The sequence below is a fragment of the Leucoraja erinacea genome, chromosome 3 (assembly GCF_028641065.1).
Source record: "Leucoraja erinacea ecotype New England chromosome 3, Leri_hhj_1, whole genome shotgun sequence".
Lineage (NCBI taxonomy): Eukaryota > Metazoa > Chordata > Chondrichthyes > Rajiformes > Rajidae > Leucoraja > Leucoraja erinaceus.
This window is the reverse complement of record NC_073379.1, coordinates 93523273-93542006: the sequence shown is the minus strand read 5'-3', so window position 1 is coordinate 93542006 and position 18734 is coordinate 93523273. Positions and strand designations below refer to the sequence as shown.

General features: G+C 47.7%; 1 protein-coding gene across 1 annotated transcript in view; it reads left to right on the top strand.

Moving 5' to 3' along the window:
- Positions 1-18734, top strand: part of LOC129695840 (calcium/calmodulin-dependent protein kinase type IV-like) — a 108123-nt gene that overhangs the window by 76928 nt on the left and 12461 nt on the right. Inside the window, exon 8 of the mRNA XM_055633210.1 lies at positions 10396-10471. Coding sequence (XP_055489185.1) covers positions 10396-10471 — 76 coding nt within the window. The remainder of the gene's footprint in view (positions 1-10395; positions 10472-18734) is intronic.

Genomic DNA, 18734 nt, shown 5'->3' with positions numbered 1-18734 from the left:
GATCCAAACGTGGTGAAGTGGCGGCGGAGCTTGCTGATGACCATCTCCGAGGTGATGGCAGGGAGAAGGTCCACCTCGAACCAGCTTGAGTAAGAATCTACCAAAACGAGGTATTGCTTTCCACGCCATTCAAAAATGGCGGCAGCCAGCGAGGACCATGGCATGTCAGGGGCAGGCTGTTGTAGCAGCGGCTGACGCTGCTGATGCGGGGCAAGAGAGTTGCAGTCCGGGCAGGAGGCCACCCTGGCTTGATGTACTTCGCCATGCCCGGCCAATAGTACTGTTCCTGGGCATGCGAGATGGTGGCGTCAGCCCCAGGATGCCCCATGTGGGCAGCATTGAAGTACAGGTCGTCAGTGAGGCAGGGACGACTTTGTGCCCCTTGATGATAATGCCATCGATGAGCACCAGCTCATCACGAACCAGGAAGAAGGGGTGAACGCCAGCAGGTAAAGAGGTGCGTTTGACAGGCCAACCACGCTTGATGACAGCGGCAAGCTGCTGTAGATCGGGGTCGTCGGCGGTGTGCGCAGCCAGGCATTGGAGCTGCTTGGAAGGGACGAAGTTCACGTTCAGCACCTGTAGGTCATCCTGCTCGAAGGGGTGCTGGTCACATGAGGTCCGGGGGGCCCGGGACAGCGCGTCAGCCACATGCATCTCGGTGCCCCTTTTGTAGACGATTTTAAAGTCAAACCGCTGTAGCTGCAGCATCATTCGCTGTAGCCTTGCTGGAGCGACGTGTATAGGTTTGTTTAGGATCGTCACCAGGGGTTGGTGATCCGTCTCCACAGTGAACCTGTTGCCAAAGAGGAAGTCTCTAAACTTTGAACAAGCGAACACAACTGCCAGCAGCTCCTTCTCAATCTGCGCGTAGCGCTGCTCCGTGTCCGTCATGGTCCTAGAGGCATAGGAGACCGGCTGTAAAGAACCATCATCATGCGGCTGCAGGCAAGCAGCACCCAGACCACACGTCACCACCACAGGACGGTGTAAATCAAAGAACCTCAGAGTGGGTGTGCTGATCAGCTTCTTCTTCAGCAGGTCGAAAGCTTGCTGGTGGTGTGGGAACCAGGACCAGGCAATGTCTTTTTTAGTAAGCTGTCTCAGAGGTGCGCTTAACTCGCTGAGGTCAGGAATGAACTTGCCCAGGTAGTTGATCATGCCCAGGAAGCGCTGTAGACCGGCAACATCCGTGGGGGCAGGCAGTTCGGAGATGGCGTTCGTCTTCTGCGGGTCGGGCTTCAACCCGTTGGCCGTGAAAATGTGGCCAACATACGGGACCTCAGGTACCCGGAACCGGCATTTTGACGGGTTCAACTTGAGATTTACCTGCCTGGCGCGGTCCAGGATTCTGCGGAGGTGGCGGTCATGCTCAGCCACATCTCTGCCGTAGACCAGAATGTCGTCCACAATAATCGCACAGGGCAGACCTGCAAACAGTTGCTCCATAGATCGCTGGAATACCTCACTAGCGGAGTTGATGCCGAACGGCATCCGCAAGAATTTGAACCTGCCGAAGGGTGTACCGAAGGTTGTTAAGTCAGAGGAGCGTTTGTCCAGGGGTATTTGCCAAAATGAACTCCTGGCATCGAGGACGGAAAACACCGTTGCTTGTCCAACCTGGGCAGCGACGTCTTCAACGGTCCGCATTGGGTAGTGGGGCCGCTTGATCGCCAAGTTCAAGTCCTTGGGGTTGATGCACACCCGTATCTCGTCCTTTCCTTTTTTCATCGTGGCGACCATGGTGGAGACCCACTCGGTGGGCTCGCTGACAGACGCCAGCACTCCCATGTCGACCATGTCCTTTAGCATAGCCTCCACCTTGCCCTTCATGGCGAACGACACTCTGTGCGGCGGGCGGATCACAGGCACCACGGAGGGGTCAGTTGCAATCTTGTACACCAGCGGCAGCTTCCCCAGCTTGCCGTCAAAAAGGTCTGGATATTCAGATAGCGGATCCATCACAGCTTGTACCTCGTGGACCGTCCGGTCGAAAGATACCAGACCGAGATCCTGGCAGGTCTGGTTGCTCAGCAAAGTGACACAGTTGCAATCCAGAATAAAGAAGGACAGGTCACGGGATGATTTCTGCAGCACACAGTGGAAGGTGGCCCTCCCCACAGGTGTTAGTTCCTCTCCCCCATAGGCACGCAAAACAGAGCGATCGGCAGTCAACAGCTCATTATTCCTTATCTTGTTGAAAAGCGATGTTGACATAACGTTGACTTTTGCACCAGTATCGAGCTTAGCAGAAAATGACTTGTTGTTCACCGTAATGAGCACAGAAGGATCGGGGAGGCGAGAGCGGCTGTGAAGGACTGTGTAAACACTTGACTCTCCCATGGAATATCCGAGCTCAGAGTCGGGGGCAGTGTCGACAGTGGACTGAGAATCCATCTCACTATCAAGTTGCTGATGGTTGTTTAGGATTCGCCTAGTAGCTGGTGGCACATTCCCACGGGAGCGGCATGCAGCTGCAAAATGGTTCATTTTTTTACAGAAATTGCAGGATTTTCCGAAAGCCGGGCACTGGGACTGCACGGGGTGGACATAGTTACAATTAGGACACTTTTGAGACCGCTGGTCCCGAGATGTACGAGCGGGCCTCGTTGGAGGGCGAGAGTTGTCTTACATACGGCGTGGCCCTGCAACGCCAGTCAGATGGGCAGCCCGGCTGTCAGATCCCCTCACCCCATGCGTAGGGGTTACCACTTCGGCGATGCTGCACGCATGCATTGCCTGAGTCAGGGTCAGGTCAGGCCGTTGCAGCAAATCAGCACGTAATTTCTGGTCCAACATGCCAGTAACGAGAATGTCACTGGTGAGCTGGTCGCGCATTTTCTCAAACCGGCACCGCTGAGCAAGGGATACACTCGACAGGTTTGTCCGGCTGTTGCTTCCGTGAGAAAAACCGAGCCCGCTCCAATATGCAGGTCGCAAATCTCGGCAAATTTGCGCAAAAGACATACCGGGTCGTCGGCAGATTCAGCTGGCACGACGGGCTGGCCGTTGGTATCCAGGACTGCTGGATCGTAGACGAAAGCCTGAGCTCTCTTCATAGCGTCAGGACCTGCCAGATTAAGCAGGAGGGAGGCACGGACCACAGCTGGGTCATTCCTGTGCACAATGTTAACGAAGTGGGTGTAGTCCATCACAAAAGTAGCCCATCGCTCCGCAATGTCGGCATCAAAGACCAGGGGAGATGGTTTCCGGCACGAGGAGGCTATTTAAAGGGAAAACTAACAGGGAACACCGGGCAACAATGAAAAGAAAACCGGTAAATGGGAGGCGCGAGTCTAACTAGCTGACACCATGTAAAGGAGTTTAGTCTGACACATTGTAACCTTTACTAGAGCATTTATTAAAGCACATGGCACACACGTCCCAGCACTGGCTGCATCCAGCCTACAGGCGTACCAGGACCAAATGGGAGGAAGAAAGGGGAGGATATCATAGTTATACTGATATGATGGGGCGTGTTAATGGTGATGAGGTAGCTACATTATAGGTTGCATGCATAAACCATCTACACTTACTAAACCAATTTTCCACTCCATCATCCAGATCATTGATGTACATGACAAACAACAATGGACCCAACACTGAGGCACCCCACTAGTCACCGGCCTCCAACCTGACAAACAGCCATCCACCATTACTCTCTGGCATCTCCCATTCAGCCACTGTTGAATTCATCTTGCTACACCACCATTAATACCCAACTCTTTGGTAATTCGTATATGGTCTAAGACATCCCAATTCGAATGCTTCAGTTTCTTAGCATCCATGATCTCTCCATCTTCCTCTATGTTGTGGAACATTGAGCTGCCAGCCATACACTTCTCTCAGGCATGTTTCTGTTAAGGCTGTAGTATCCCTTGCTGAGTCTCTCCTCAACCTCCAGCATTCCAGATAAAACAATCAAATCTGTTCAATCGCTTCTTATATCTAATACCCTGATGCCAATATCCAGACATCGTACCAGTAAACATCTTCTGCACTCTATCTACTAGTGTGGCCACTTTCAGAGCTTACTGATAGCAGAGGGTTTTGGTGGAAGACAAAATTCAAGATGGAGGTCTGTGACCAATGGCGATCTGCACGGATCTATGCTAGGACCTTTGTTTGCGATATATAAAAATGAATTGAAATGTAACCGGTTGGTTAGTAGGATGATATCAAAATGCTGGAGTCGTGAACTGTGAGGAAGGTTATCAAAGTGTACGGTGGGATATAGATCAGCTACAGAAATGGCCGGAAAAATGGCAGATGGAGTTTAAGCTGATCAAGTGTGAGGTGTTGCACTTTGGGAGGTTGAATGTAAGGGGAAAATATACAATTAAAATATACTAAGATCCTTAAGAGTGTTGATGTACAGAGGGATGGTGGGGTCCTAGTTCATGACTCCGTCAAGGTGGCAACACAAGTAGATAGAGTGGAAAAGAAGGAATATGGTATGTTTGCCGTCATAATTGGGGCATTGAATATAAAAATCAGGAAGTCATGATGCAGCTTTATAGGATTTTGGTTAGGTTGCACTTGGAGTATTGCATCCAGTTCTAGTTGCCACAATACCACACGGCTTTGGAAAGGGTTCAGAGGAGGTTTACTAAAATGATAGAGACAAAATGCTGGAGTAACTAAGTGGGACAGAAGGCATCTGGATAAAATGATGCCTGGAATAGGGGATAATGGCTCAGGGAGAGGTCAGACAGACGGATTATTGTTTTTGAAATTCTGGAGGTTGAGGAGAGAACTGATAGAAGTATATAAAATAATGAGATGCCTAGATAGTGTAGACAGCCAGAACCTTTTTCGCAGGATTAAACAAAAACAAATACTGTCGGGCATAGCTTTGAGGTGAGAAGTCAAAGTTTAAAGGAGATGTGCTGGGGAAGTTTTTTTTTTTTGTGGGTGCTTGGAATGTGCTGTCAGGGACAGTGGTGGGGGCAGATCCAATATCGGCATTTAAGAGACTTTTGAATAGGCACATGGATATGTGGGGAATGGGGGATTATAAATTAAGTGCAGGTAGATAAGGCTTGCCCTTGGCATCGTGTTCGGACGGACATTGTGGGCCTGCTCCTGTGCTGTGCTGTTCTATGTTCTATGGATTTGGACCCCAAGTTCCCTCTGTATATTAATGCTGTTATGGGTATTGCCATTAACTGTATACTTTCCCATTACCTTTGACATCTTTAATTTTAATTTTTAATATTTCATAGGATTGGGGAAATTACCATTAGATTGGACAATAGTGAATGCAGCTCCTTCCTGCAAAAATGGAAAAAGACAGAAAGCTGTTTAACTTGACGTGGCAAAGAGAAAACGTTATGAGATACTTTTTGAGACATCGTAGCATGACACTAAGAAAAATTCACGGTGATAAAGCAAAATCAACTGTTTTTGGATAGGAGCTCATGCTTGACTAAAATTTTGGAATTTGTTGTGAGAAAATGATTGAACAAATTAGTTTTCCCAGTCACATTAAAGTTATAAAAGGTCACATTAGTTATTGCAGAAAATAAAGGTCATGATGTGAGAGATGATATATTGGCCTAGATGAAAGATTGATGTCATACAAAGTCATCATAAACTGGATTTGTAACTTTTGCAGCATATTGAGTTGTGTAATTCATTGTGTCGGTCTGCTTTTCCAACTTGTCAGATGTTTGTTGGATCAAGGCAGAGAATTGGAAGTCTTTATTCCTGCTCTTGAGATTAGGTAGGCGGCGCGGCTCTGGCCAGCAGCGGCCTCTGCAGCCTGTCCGCGTTTTATTATTTTTTTGTCTGTGTTTCTGTGTAGTTTTTGTTATTTTATGTTGGGGGGTGTGTGTGTGGGGGGGTGGGAGGGAGGGGGGGGGAAACTTTTTGAATCTCTCCCTGCACTGAGACCCGACCTTTTCTCGTCGGGTCTCGGTCGTCGTTGAGGCCGTAACGAGGAGCGGCCTCCAACAGGAAGAGACCGGGGACTCAGGTGACGACTCACCTCACCGTCGCGGAGCTGGCCGGGTCCGGAGCGGTGGAGGAGCGTTGCTGCTGCTGGTGCTGTTGCTGCTGCTGCTGCTGGTGCTGTTGCTGCTGCTGGTGCTGTTGCTGCTGCTGGTGCTGTTGCTGCTGCTGCTGCTGGTGCTGTTGCTGCTGCTGGTGCTGTTGCTGCTGCTGCTGCTGCTGTTGGTGCTGTTGCTGCTGCTGCTGCTGCTGCCGGAGAGTCGGGGGCTCCAACGACAGGTCTGTGGACGACGGCGCCGAGCCCACGGCTCCCTGGGGGGGGGCCGCTTTTCGGGGCTTCTGCGGCGGCGACTTCTCCCGCCCGAGTTGCGGGGTCGAAGAGCTCCTGGAGCGGGGCCTGACACCGCTGCCCCGCGCGGCTGGAATGGCCGCGGACTCTGCGAGCGCACACCGGGGGCTCTAACACCAAGACCCGGTGTGCGACCTTGCACCACCCGGCGTGGCTTTAATGGCCACGGGACAATCGCCATCGCCAGCCGGGGGCTATGACTTTGACTCTGACATCGGGGGGGGGGGAGTGCAGTGGAGAGATACGTTTATTTGGCCTCCATCACAGTTATGTGATGGATGTTTATGTTAAATGTAATTATGTTGTGTCTGGGGTCTATTTGTGTGTTATGTATGGCTGCAGAAACGGCATTTCGTTTGGACCTCCAGGGGTCCAAATGACAAATAAATTGATTCTGATTCTATAGCTGAAACTGTTACACATGCAATACAGAACAAATGTACGCATGCAGCAATAGAGGACGCCAGAGGTTTGTGTTTAAATTGGGCAGATTTGACTCCATATTGTTAGTTGACAACAAGTTCTATGTGGTCAGAATAATCCTTGAACTCAGGGTTAAAGGGTATACTTCAGCCAAGGAATAGTTTAGATTATTGTCACGTGTTCCCAGGTACCATATAACCAAATAACAATTACAGCACGTGTTCCCAGGTACCATATAACCATATAACAATTACAGCACGGAAACAGGCCATCTCGACCCTTCTAGTCCGTGCCGAACACATAATCTCTCCTAGTCCCATATACCTGCGCTCAGACCATAACCCTCCATTCCCTTCCCATCCATATAACAATCAATTTATTTTTAAATGATAAAAACGAACCTGCCTCCACCACCTTCACTGGAAGCTCATTCCACACAGCTACCACTCTCTGAGTAAAGAAGTTCCCCCTCATGTTACCTCTAAACTTCTGTCCCTTAATTCTGAAGTCATGTCCTCTTGATTGAATCTTCCCTAGTCTCAGTGGGAAAAGCTTTTCCACGTCAACTCTGTCTATCCCTCTCATCATTTAAAAAATCTCTATCAAGTTCCCCCTTAACCTTCTGCGCTCCTAAGAATAAAGCCCTAACTTGTTCAACCTTTCTCTGTAACTTAGTTGCTGAAACCCAGGCAACATTCTAGTAAATCTCCTCTGTACTCTCTCTATTTTGTTGACATCCTTCCTATAATTAGGCGACCAAAATTGTACACCATACTCCAGAATTGGCCTCACCAATGCCTTGTACAATTTTAACATTACATCCCAACCCTCGTGGGCTGGAGAGTAGTTAATGGTGTTCCTTTATTTAAGAAGGGAAGTAGAGAAACCATTGGAGAGGATTCCTCGAGATATAAATTTCTCCTATTTGGAAGAGAATGGGTTCATTATGGGCAATCAGCATGGCTTTATGCGAGGCAGATTATGTCTCACTACCTTGATGGAGGTGATGAAGGTGATCGATGAAGGTAGGTTGGTGGATGGTATCTCCATGGATTTTAGTAAGGCATTGGATTTGGAATGATTTGGACGAGGGAATGATTTTAACGATTTGGACGAGGGAATTGAATGCAACATCTCCAAGTTTGCAGATGACACGAAGCTGGGGGAGCAGTGTTAGCTGTGAGTAGGATGGTAGGAGGCTGCAAGGTGACATGGATAGGCTGGGTGAGTGGGCGCATGCATGACATGCAGTATAAAGTGGATAAATGTGAGGTTATCCACTTTGGTGGCAAAAACAGGAAAGTCGACTATTATCTGAATGGTGGCCGATTAGGAAAAGGGGAGATGCAACGAAACCTGGGTGTCATGGTACACCAGTCATTGAAAGTAGGCATGCAGGTGCAGCAGACAGTGAAGAAAGCGAATGGTATGTTAGCATTCATAGCAAAAGGATTTGAGTATAGGAGCAGGGAGGTTCTACTGCAGTTGTACAGGGTCTTGGCGAGACCACACCTGGAGTATTGCGCACAGTTTTGGTCTCCTAATCTGAGGAAAGACATTATTGCCTTAGAGGGAGTACAGAGAAAGTTCACCAGACTGATTCCTGGGATCATATGAAGAAAGACTGGATAGACTCAGCTTGTACTCGCTAGAATTTAGAAGATTGAGGGGGGATCTTATAGAAACTTACAAAATCCTTAAGGGGTTGGACAGGCTAGATGCAGGAAGATTGTTCCCGATGTTGGGGAAGTCCAGAACAAGGGGGTCACAGCTTAAGGATAAGGGGGAAGTCTTTTTGGACCGAGATGAGAAAAACATTTTTCACACAGAGAGTGGTGAATCTGTGGAATTCTCTGCCACAGAAGGTAGTTGAGGCCAGGTCATTGGCTATATTTAAGAGGGAGTTAGATGTGGCCCTTGTGGCTAAGGGGATCAGGGGGTATGGAGAGAAGGCAGGTACGGATACTGAGTTGGATGATCAGCCATGATCATATTGAATGGCGGTGCAGGCTCGAAGGGCCGAATGGCCTACTCCTGAACCTATTTTCTATGTTTCTATGTTTCAATTTGATAAAGTCCCCCAAGGTAGGCTGTTCCAGAATATTAAAATGCCCGGGATTAATGGTGATTTGATCATATGGATTCAGAACTGGCTTACTGATAGAAGAGAGTTGTGGTGAAAGGACAATATTCAAGCTGGAGATCTGTAACCTGCGGAGTTCCATAGGGATCTGTGCTGGGACTGTCCAAGCAAAAAATTAAATGCTGTTCCTCCAATTTGCGTTTGGCCTCACTCTGACAATGGAGGAAGCCTAGGGCAGGAAGGTCAGTGTGGGAATGGGAAGGGGGATTAAAGTGTTTGGCAATCGGGAGATCATATATGTCTTTTGTGTCTATCTTTGGTTTAAACCAGCATCTGCAGTTCCTTCCTATGAATAACCATATAACAATTACAGCACGGAAACAGGCCATCTCGACTCTTCTAGTCCGTGCCGAACACATAATCTCCCCTAGTCCCATATACCTGCGCTCAGACCATAACCCTCCATTCCCTTCCCGTCCATAGCATCAGCTAATCTCCAGTCCTCCAGGGCTTCATCTCTGTCTAGAGAAGATACAAATGTCTAGGCCAAGGCTCCTGCAGTTTCCTCTCTTGCCTCTCTTAATAACCTGGGATATATTCGATCAGGCCTTTGGGAATCATCCACCTTAATGCTTATCAAGTGCTCCAACGCCTCCTCTGCATTGATTTCAAAATTGCCTTTGTATATTTGATTACCCCACACTGATCTCACTGCCCTTGTCTTTCCCCGAGGTGAATACCAATTTATTGAACTTGTTTAGTAGTTTCCTACATCCTCTGTCTCCCAAGCACAAATTCTCTCCTTTATCCTATCTTCTCTTGGTTACCCACTTGTATTTAATGTACCGTAAAAAGCTTTGGGAATTTCTTTAATCTGACTCGCACAAGCCATTTTGTGGCCCCTTTTGCCCCTTCTAATTGCCCATTTGAGTTCTTACCTACTTGACGGAAAATTGCCCTTTGAAATAGCCTCGCAAGGTTTCAGGACCTGGTGAGGGGGGGAGGAAAAATACGAAGTTGGTATATCCCTTTTATCTCTTTTTTTTTTAAAACTTTTAATATATCTTCTGTTTTTTTTTTCTCTTTTTCTTTTTCTATGGCTTACTTCTTAACTTTTTTTTCGATTTTTTCATGTCTAAGGGTCTTTTTTTGATCACTCTTTCACACACTATCCTATCTCACTTTCTTTACTTTTCTTTTTAAAGTTTAAAATATGAAGTGGTACAGGAAATGTATTATGTTATTTTTGGCTTATTATTGTAATGTACACTACTTCTAATAAATAAAATTAAAAAATTAAAATTAAAAAACAGAAACAGCCTCGCAAGCCACTCTGTTTAGGAGCAGCTAGGGTTCGGCAATAAATACTAGTTTAGCAGGTGATGGCACATTACATGAGCACATAAAGAAAAAAATAAAATTCTAAGATAATAAAATAAGATGTGAGTGGTGCTGATAAGCTTCATTTATATCCCCAATTTTTCTAGGGCCACGAGAAATACTTAATTTATTTCTCACTGCCCAGCAAATTTATGAAGTTGTAATGACTTTTATTAAAGTACCTAACCTCTCTTTCTTTTTGTCCCAGCCCCTGAAATCTTACGAGGCTATGCCTATGGACCAGAGGTTGACATGTGGTCAGTGGGAGTCATCACCTACATATTGTAAGATTCCAGAAATATAGTTTGTTTTTCCATTCTTTCATATATTCTGCTAATTGAATGTGGAACTAATCTGAAATTCATCCACTACTGAAGATCAGGAAAATAAAGAACTCTAAGACCTAAATCAAACAAAAGGAGGTTTGATTAAATCTCCTCCATCATTTAACAAATTTTACAGATCTTTGAATCAAACTAAGTTTTGATTAATCATGTGCATAAATGTGATCCACTGAGTAGTGTTGGCAGAGGAGATAGAGAGAATCAAATAATCAATTTTTCCATTAGGGTCCAAGAAACAATGGGAGGAGATGCCATTGAAACTAATCCAAGCAATCAAACCACATGACAAGAGTAGTCCCACTTGTCTCACCATCCACCCTACCAGCCGTCACATACAATAGATAAGCCTCTGACATTTTCGCTACTCCACAGGCCACATCTTCCCATTTCCTCCTCTTTCAGCTTTCCGCAGAGACCGCTCCCTCCGTAACTCCTTGGTCAATTCATCCCTTCCCACCCAAACCACCCCCTCCCCTAGTACTTTCCCTTGCAACCTGCAGGAAATGCTACACTTGTCGCTTTACCTCCCCCTTCGACTCCATTCAAGGACCCAAGCAGTCTTTCCAGGTGAGGCAGAGGTTCACCTGCACCTCCTCCAACCTCATCTATTGCATCCGCTGTTCTTGGTGTCAACTGCTCTACATCCGTGAGACCAAGCGCAGGCTTAACGATCGCCGCCCTACACCTCCGCTCAGTTCGCATTTAGGTAGACCCTACGTTCTCCTTCTTTCCCCTCCCCGTCCTAGCTCTCCTACAGCCTACTGTCTCCGCCTCTTCCTTTCTTGTTCCCGTCCCCCAACCCCGCCTCAGTCTGAAGAGGGGTCTCGACCCGAAACGTCACCTATTCCTTCGCTCCATAGATGCTGCCTCACCCGCTGAGTTTCCGCAGCATTTTTGTCTACCTTCGATTTTTCCAGCATCTGCAGTTCTCTCTTAAACATGACGTGTTTCATTAACTTTGGTTCAAACCAATGCACAGCTGCCAATCTCGCTGCCTACAATGAAGATGCCGAGACGTGTGTTCACCTCTGGCTGAACAATATCTAATCTTGTGATGTGGAGTCGATAAGTAGACTTTGTACATATGGTCAAGATCAGTATATAAAAAATCAAATCCCAATTTACAGTTGGTTACACAGAAAAGCTGGAGAAACTCAGCGGGTGCAGCAGCATCTATGGAGCGAAGGAAATAGGCAACGTTTCGGGCCGAAACCCTTCTTCAGACTGATCAGGGGTGGGGGTGGGTGGGGACAAGAAAGGGAAAAGGAGGAGTAGCCGGAAGGCTGGAGGGTGGGAGGAGACAGCAGGGGAGCTGAGGAAGGGGAGGAGACAGCAAGGACTAACAGAATTGGGAGAAGTCGATGTTCATGCCCCCGGGATGCAGACTCCCCAAACGGAATATGAGGTGCTGTTCCTCCAATTTCCGGTGCTGCTCGCTGTGGCCATGGAGGAGACCCAGGACAGAGAGGTCGGAGATGGAGTGGGAGGGGGAGTTGAAGTGCTGAGCCACCGGGAGGTCAGCTTGGTTATTGCGGACCGAGCGGAGGTGTTCGGCGAAACGATCACCCAACCTCCGCTTGGTCTCACCGATATAGATCTGCTGACATCTAGAGCAGCGGACGCAATAGATGAGGTTGGAAGAGATGCAGGTAAACCTCTGTCGCACCTGGAACGATTGCTTGGGTCCCTGAAAGGAGTTGAGGGGGGAGGTAAAGGGACAAGTGTTGCATCTGCTGCGGCCGCAAGGGAAAGTGCCCGGGGAGGGGGTGGACCGAGAGGGAAGGGAAGAATTGACAAGGGAGTTATGGAGGGAGCGGTCTTTGCGGAAGGCAGATATGGGGGGAGATGGGAAGATGTGGCCAGTAGTGGGGTCACGTTGGAGGTGGCGAAACTGACGGAGGATTATTTTTTGTATGTGATGGCTGGTGGGGTGAAAGGTGAGGACTAGGGGGACTCGGCCCTTGTTGCGAGTGCGGGGATGGGGAGAGAGAGCAGTGTTGCGGGGTATGGAAGAGACCCTGGTGCGAGCCTCATTTATGGTGGAGGAGGGGAACCCCCGTTCCCTGAATAGTGAGGACATTTCAGATGTCCTGGTGTGGAACGCCTCATCCGTGGAGCAGATACGGCGTAGACGGAGGAATTGGGAGTAGGGGATGGAGTCCTTACAGGAAGCAGGGTGGGAAGAAGTGTAGTCCAGATAGCCATGGGAGTCAGTGGGTTTATAGTGTATGTCGGTTAGAAGTCTATCACCTGCAATGGAGATAGTGAGGTCAAGGAATGGTAGGGAAGTGTCGGAGATGGTCCAGGTGTATTTCAGTGCCGGGTGGAAATTGGTGGTGAAGTGGATGAAGTCAGTCAGTTGTGTGCGGGTGCAGGAGGTGGCACCAAAGCAGTCGTCGATGTAGCGGAGGTAGAGGTTGGGGATGGGGCCCTGGTATGTATTGAACAAGGATTGTTCGACGTAACCTACAAATAGGCAGGCATAGCTGGGGCCCATGCGTGTGCCCATAGCTACGCCTTGTATTTGGAGGAAGTGGGAGGAGTCGAACTCGAAGTTATTGAGGGTAAGGACCAGCTCCGCTAGGCGGAGGAGAGTGTCAGTGGCTGGGTATGGGTTGCTTCTCTGGTCGAGGAAGAACCGGAGGGCTGTGAGACCATCGTGGTGGGGGATGGAGGTGTATAGTGATTGGACGTCCATGGTGAAGATGAGGGGGTGAGGGCCTAGAGAATTGAATGCGCGGAGACGACGGAGAGTGTCTGAGGTGTCTTGGACATAGGTAGGGAGGGATTTAACCAAGGGTGATAGGATGGAGTCAAGGTATTTGGAAATGAGTTCGGTGGGGCACGAACAGGCGGAGACAATGGGTCTTCCGGGACAATCTGGTTTGTGGATTTTAGGGAGAAGGTAAAATCGGGCTGTGCGGGGCTGGGGAACGATGAGGTTGGAGGCTCGGTCGGGTAGGGCATTGGAGTGGATGAAGTTGGTGATGGTGCTGGAGATGGTGGCCTGGTGCTCGTCAGTGGGGTCATGGTCCAGGGGTAAGTAGGAGGAGGTGTCCGATAGTTGGCGCGTGGCCTCAGCTTTGTAGAGATCGGCGCGCCAGACTACCACACAACTGACTGACTTCATCCACTTCACCACTAATTTCCACCCGGCACTGAAATACACCTGGACCATCTCCGACACTTCCCTACCATTCCTTGACCTCACTATCTCCATTGCAGGTGATAGACTTCTAACCGACATACACTATAAACCCACTGACTCCCATGGCTATCTGGACTACACTTCTTCCCACCCTGCTTCCTGTAAGGACTCCATCCCCTACTCCCAATTCCTCCGTCTACGCCGTATCTGCTCCACGGATGAGGCGTTCCACACCAGGACATCTGAAATGTCCTCACTATTCAGGGAACGGGGGTTCCCCTCCTCCACCATAAATGAGGCTCGCACCAGGGTCTCTTCCATACCCCGCAACACTGCTCTCTCTCCCCATCCCCGCACTCGCACCACGGGCCGAGTCCCCCTAGTCCTCACCTTTCACCCCACCAGCCATCACATACAAAAAATAATCCTCCGTCAGTTTCGCCACCTCCAACGTGACCCCACTACTGGCCACATCTTCCCATCTCCCCCCATATCTGCCTTCCGCAAAGACCGCTCCCTCCATAACTCCCTTGTCAATTCTTCCCTTCCCTCTCGGTCCACCCCCTCCCCGGGCACTTTCCCTTTGCGGCCGCAGCAGATGCAACACTTGTCCCTTTACCTCCCCCCTCAACTCCTTTCAGGGACCCAAGCAATCGTTCCAGGTGCGACAGAGGTTTACCTGCATCTCTTCCAACCTCATCTATTGCGTCCGCTGCTCTAGATGTCCGCAGATCTATATCGGTGAGACCAAGCGGAGGTTGGGCGATCGTTTCGCCGAACACCTCCGCTCGGTCCGCAATAACCAATCTGACCTCCCGGTGGCTCAGCACTTCAACTCCCCCTCCCACTCCATCTCCGACCTCTCTGTCCTGGGTCTCCTCCATGGCCACAGCGAGCAGCACCGGAAATTGGAGGAACAGCACCTCATATTCCGTTTGGGGAGTCTGCATCCCGGGGGCATGAACATCGACTTCTCCCAATTCTGTTAGTCCTTGCTGTCTCCTCCCCTTCCTCAGCTCCCCTGCTGTCTCCTCCCACCCTCCAGCCTTCCGGCTACTCCTCCTTTTCCCTTTCTTGTCCCCACCCACCCCCACCCCTGATCAGTCTGAAGAAGGGGTTTCGGCCCGAAACGTTGCCTATTTCCTTCGCTCCATAGATGCTGCTGCACCCGCTGAGTTTCTCCAGCTTTTCTGTGTAACCTTCGATTCTCCAGCATCTGCAGTTCCCTCTTTAACCCAATTTACAGTAACTGCTATGTACTGCTTTATGCAATGCAATCTCATTAGCGTATCATTAGCCTAAGCAATAAGCTCTGTAAATCAGGCTTTATAGCTAACATTCAAATGCACCTCATACATATTCATATGCTTAATTGTCGATCCAAATTGCATTTCGTAGCTTCAATATGCTGTGCATATCCCATATATTTTGCAAGACACTTAAAAACATGTTTCTGTGTATGTACTGTCTTTCCGCTGACTGGTTAGTACACAACAAAGGCTTTTCACAGTACCTCAGTACATGTGACAATAAACTAAATTAAACTGTCTCTTCTGCAGGGAAGGATGGCATATAATTGACGCCAATAGCGCCGAATGAAAAGAGTTGTGACTCCAACAATTCATTCAACAGAATGATACAGAAAAACTGATCCTGTGTTTGTACCTAATCTTCCTCCAGTATTTCATTATGCCATTACCTCACAATCTCTTCAACTTTACAAACTTCAGATCGTATTTACCACCCTTATCCCACATCATTCCCAACCTAGTGACCTCTTCTTTCAGATAGCTGAAAGCATCCAAAGGGCTTTAGGCACAAGTGAATGGGAAAGGAAGTGCCCTATCACTTGATTTGACTGTAACTGGTGCTCAAATACTGGAATATGTATATGGTAAAAGTTTTCATAATTTTGCTGCAAGAGGTAATATTTTTCATCTTTTCACCAAAGAAATTGGGTATTGCTGGCAAGGCTGGTTTGATATTAGATGAGTGTATTCCTTCACACTTCTGGCTTGTGCTCTGTGAATGCTGGAAAAGCTTGGAGACTGAGGAGCTGGATCATCTACCACAATATAATCTCCCCCTCTTGTAATAGTACATAAGTATTAGTACCATCACAGGTGGTAAGATTATGATTATTATTTCAGATTTTCAACATATCCAATTTTTTTTCTTTTCCTTCTCACTTATTGAGAATTGTCATTGCCCAGCCCATGTAAGAACATAAGAAATGGAACCAGGACTAGACCATAAAGCTTCAAATCAGTTTTGCCATTTAATAAGATGCATGCACATTTTTTGTGCAATTCCATAGAAAATAGGCACAGGAGTAGGCCATTCGGCCCTTCGAGTCAGCACTGCCAATCAATATGTTCATGGCTGACCATCCAAAATCAGTACCCCGTTCAGGTTTTTCCCCGTATCCCTTGATTCCCTTAGCTAAATCTAACACTGCCATGAAAACTATTATCTTGTCTGTCCTTCTAGTTAATGTAGTAAATTATCTAATACTGAATAGGCAACTTTGGGGGAATTTTATTAGAGTGGCAACAGATTGTTGGTTGCAATATATGGCAGATTTTTGAATGCCACCTTTGAGAAATTATATATCAGTCAGGTAAATATAGAACAGCTGCTCCCTAAAAACTCGGGAACTGCTAGTGCTAAACAGATCATAATCATAATAGACATTTATTAGCCACGTGTAGCTGGGACTCGCAGGAGTCTGGCCAAAAACTAGTTGGACACGTGTTGTGTACACCAGATGTGTTTAATCTCTCTAACACAGCTCCCTACGCCTTCAAGGACACGGTGTTGCCCGGCCTTAAATACCAAATATGGTACCGACCCCATGACTAGTGCCTCCCACACCAAGATGCCGCCCTCTAGAGCCGATGGTTCTTTGTGACCTTGGGTTGTCACCAGGTGCCGCCACATGACCCCCAGAACACGAGGCACCGAACCGGACAGGACGCCGAATGGGGTGGCCAGAACGCTTAGATACAATCCCACACCCCGGGGGCTTGCTTGGTTTGGAAGAATCTCCAGGAGCCCGGGACGGCGGACGCCCGCTCCGGTCCAAGTGGGCCGGTAGCTTTAGGGAGACCGACTTGAGTCCAGCCTCGCCAGCCTTGTAGGTGGCAGCAGCAGAATGCATTGTTTCCTCAAATTTCCCTTCCAGGATTACACTCCTGGGGGTCGGGGGTCACCAGTGTAGCGGGGACTCACAGGAATCCAGCCAAAAACTAGTCGGACACGAGTTGTGTGCACTAGACGTGTTTAATCTCTCTAATAAAGCTCCCTACTCCTTCAAGGATACGAACTCGGGTACCGACCCCATGACTAGCGTCTCCCACACCAAGACGCCGCCCTCTAGAGCCGATGGTTCATTGTGACCTTGGGTTGTCACCAGGTGCCGCCACACAAGTATGTTTTACAACATACGAGAAATTTGATTTGCCATACACTTACTTAATTACTTACTGCCTATTATACCTCTCGGCATGTGGGGCAGCAACAAAGGTCCTCCTGTCTGTTCTGGTCTGTCCGCCCGCTCGCAGCAGCAGGGTCGCCCGCTCAAAACACACCGCAAATCAGAAACCCCAGCTCCAAAAGGCAGGAAGCTCCCCTGTCTCTGTGCCCCTCTCTGTGTGCCCCTCTCTGTGTGGCCCTCTCTGTGTGTCCCTCTCTGTAGCAATGTTACCAAATTTTGAGATTTAAAAAATCAAGTCTGCAATTTATCCCATCAGATAAACCATAAAAATAAGTTTAATTTGACACCTAATTCACTTTCATAGCTTCAGTATGAAAACAGTTATGGCCATTTTCATACTTGGAAATTAGCATCTTGTTCCCTATTACTTTTCCATTGACTTAACTCAAAAGCTGTGATCGAGGACAGTCAAAAGCCCATACCTTTCTTAAAAATTAAGAGAACTGAATGAAATTTTCAGTTATAGATTTATGCATTCTGAAACAAATATGAAACAATCTTACTTGGATGACCTGAAATTAAAGCATATAATTAGTTAGTTCCCTAATTGTAGCTAATTACAAAATTCAATTACTAGATCTAAACATCTATCAATTTCTTAAGAAAAGGTTAACATTTTTAAATAGCCTAAGTGTGCAAATAACATTCACACAAGAGTTCACAATATAACATGATTTTTAAATCTCATTGTCATGGGTTTATAGACCTAATGGAAGGAATTTTGTGTTTAATTCCCGTAAATTAATGGCCATTTTAATCATCTTGCGAGTGGGATTTTGTGGAACGCGATCGTTTGGAACGTTGCGGTTGCGGTGAATTTAAACCCCATATCGGCAGAAGAAATACTGCTGGTTCGTATGGGTCTTATGTCACCTTTTCGCAACGTAAAAGTTTGATTAAAGGCATCCTAAGAAGCACGTTTATAAGTAAAATAAACGGCTTTCCTTTACCTGTTCTGTACGTGAAATCCGTCCCCGTTGTCGGTGTTGATGGCTTTAGAAGTTGATTTTTTAATCATTCCTGCTCTTAAAATATCCAGTGCAGTTTAAAAAAAACTAAATAAAACCGATGTTGGAGCAATTATTCTTCAGCAGCTAAACAGCCTGACAAAAATCGATTTGAACAGGCTGGGAAAAATTTTTTAAACCATTAAACGCATTTTAAAACCACCCCCCTCGCAAAGGCGCCAAAGTCGTGCACATGGGCAGTGACAGAACTGCAGTGCCGCTGAAGGTAAGTTTTGTAACATACCTACTCTCTATGTGTGCCTCCGTGTCCCTCTCTGTGTGCCTCCGTGCCCCTCTCTGTGTGCCTCCGTGTCACTCTCTGTGCCTCCGTGTCACTCTCTGTGCCTCCGTGTCTCTCTCTGTGCGTCCGTCTCTCCCTCTCTGTGCCTCCATGTCTCCCTCTCTGTGCCTCCATCTCCCCCTCCGTGCCTGCTAAAAAAGTAAAAATTCTAAATTAAGGCAAGGCCAACTGATGGTATTGAATAGAAATGTGCTAAAGTTGATTGGAGGAGGTTGTTTATGGACCAAGGAATGTCTGAAAAGTGCTTCAAA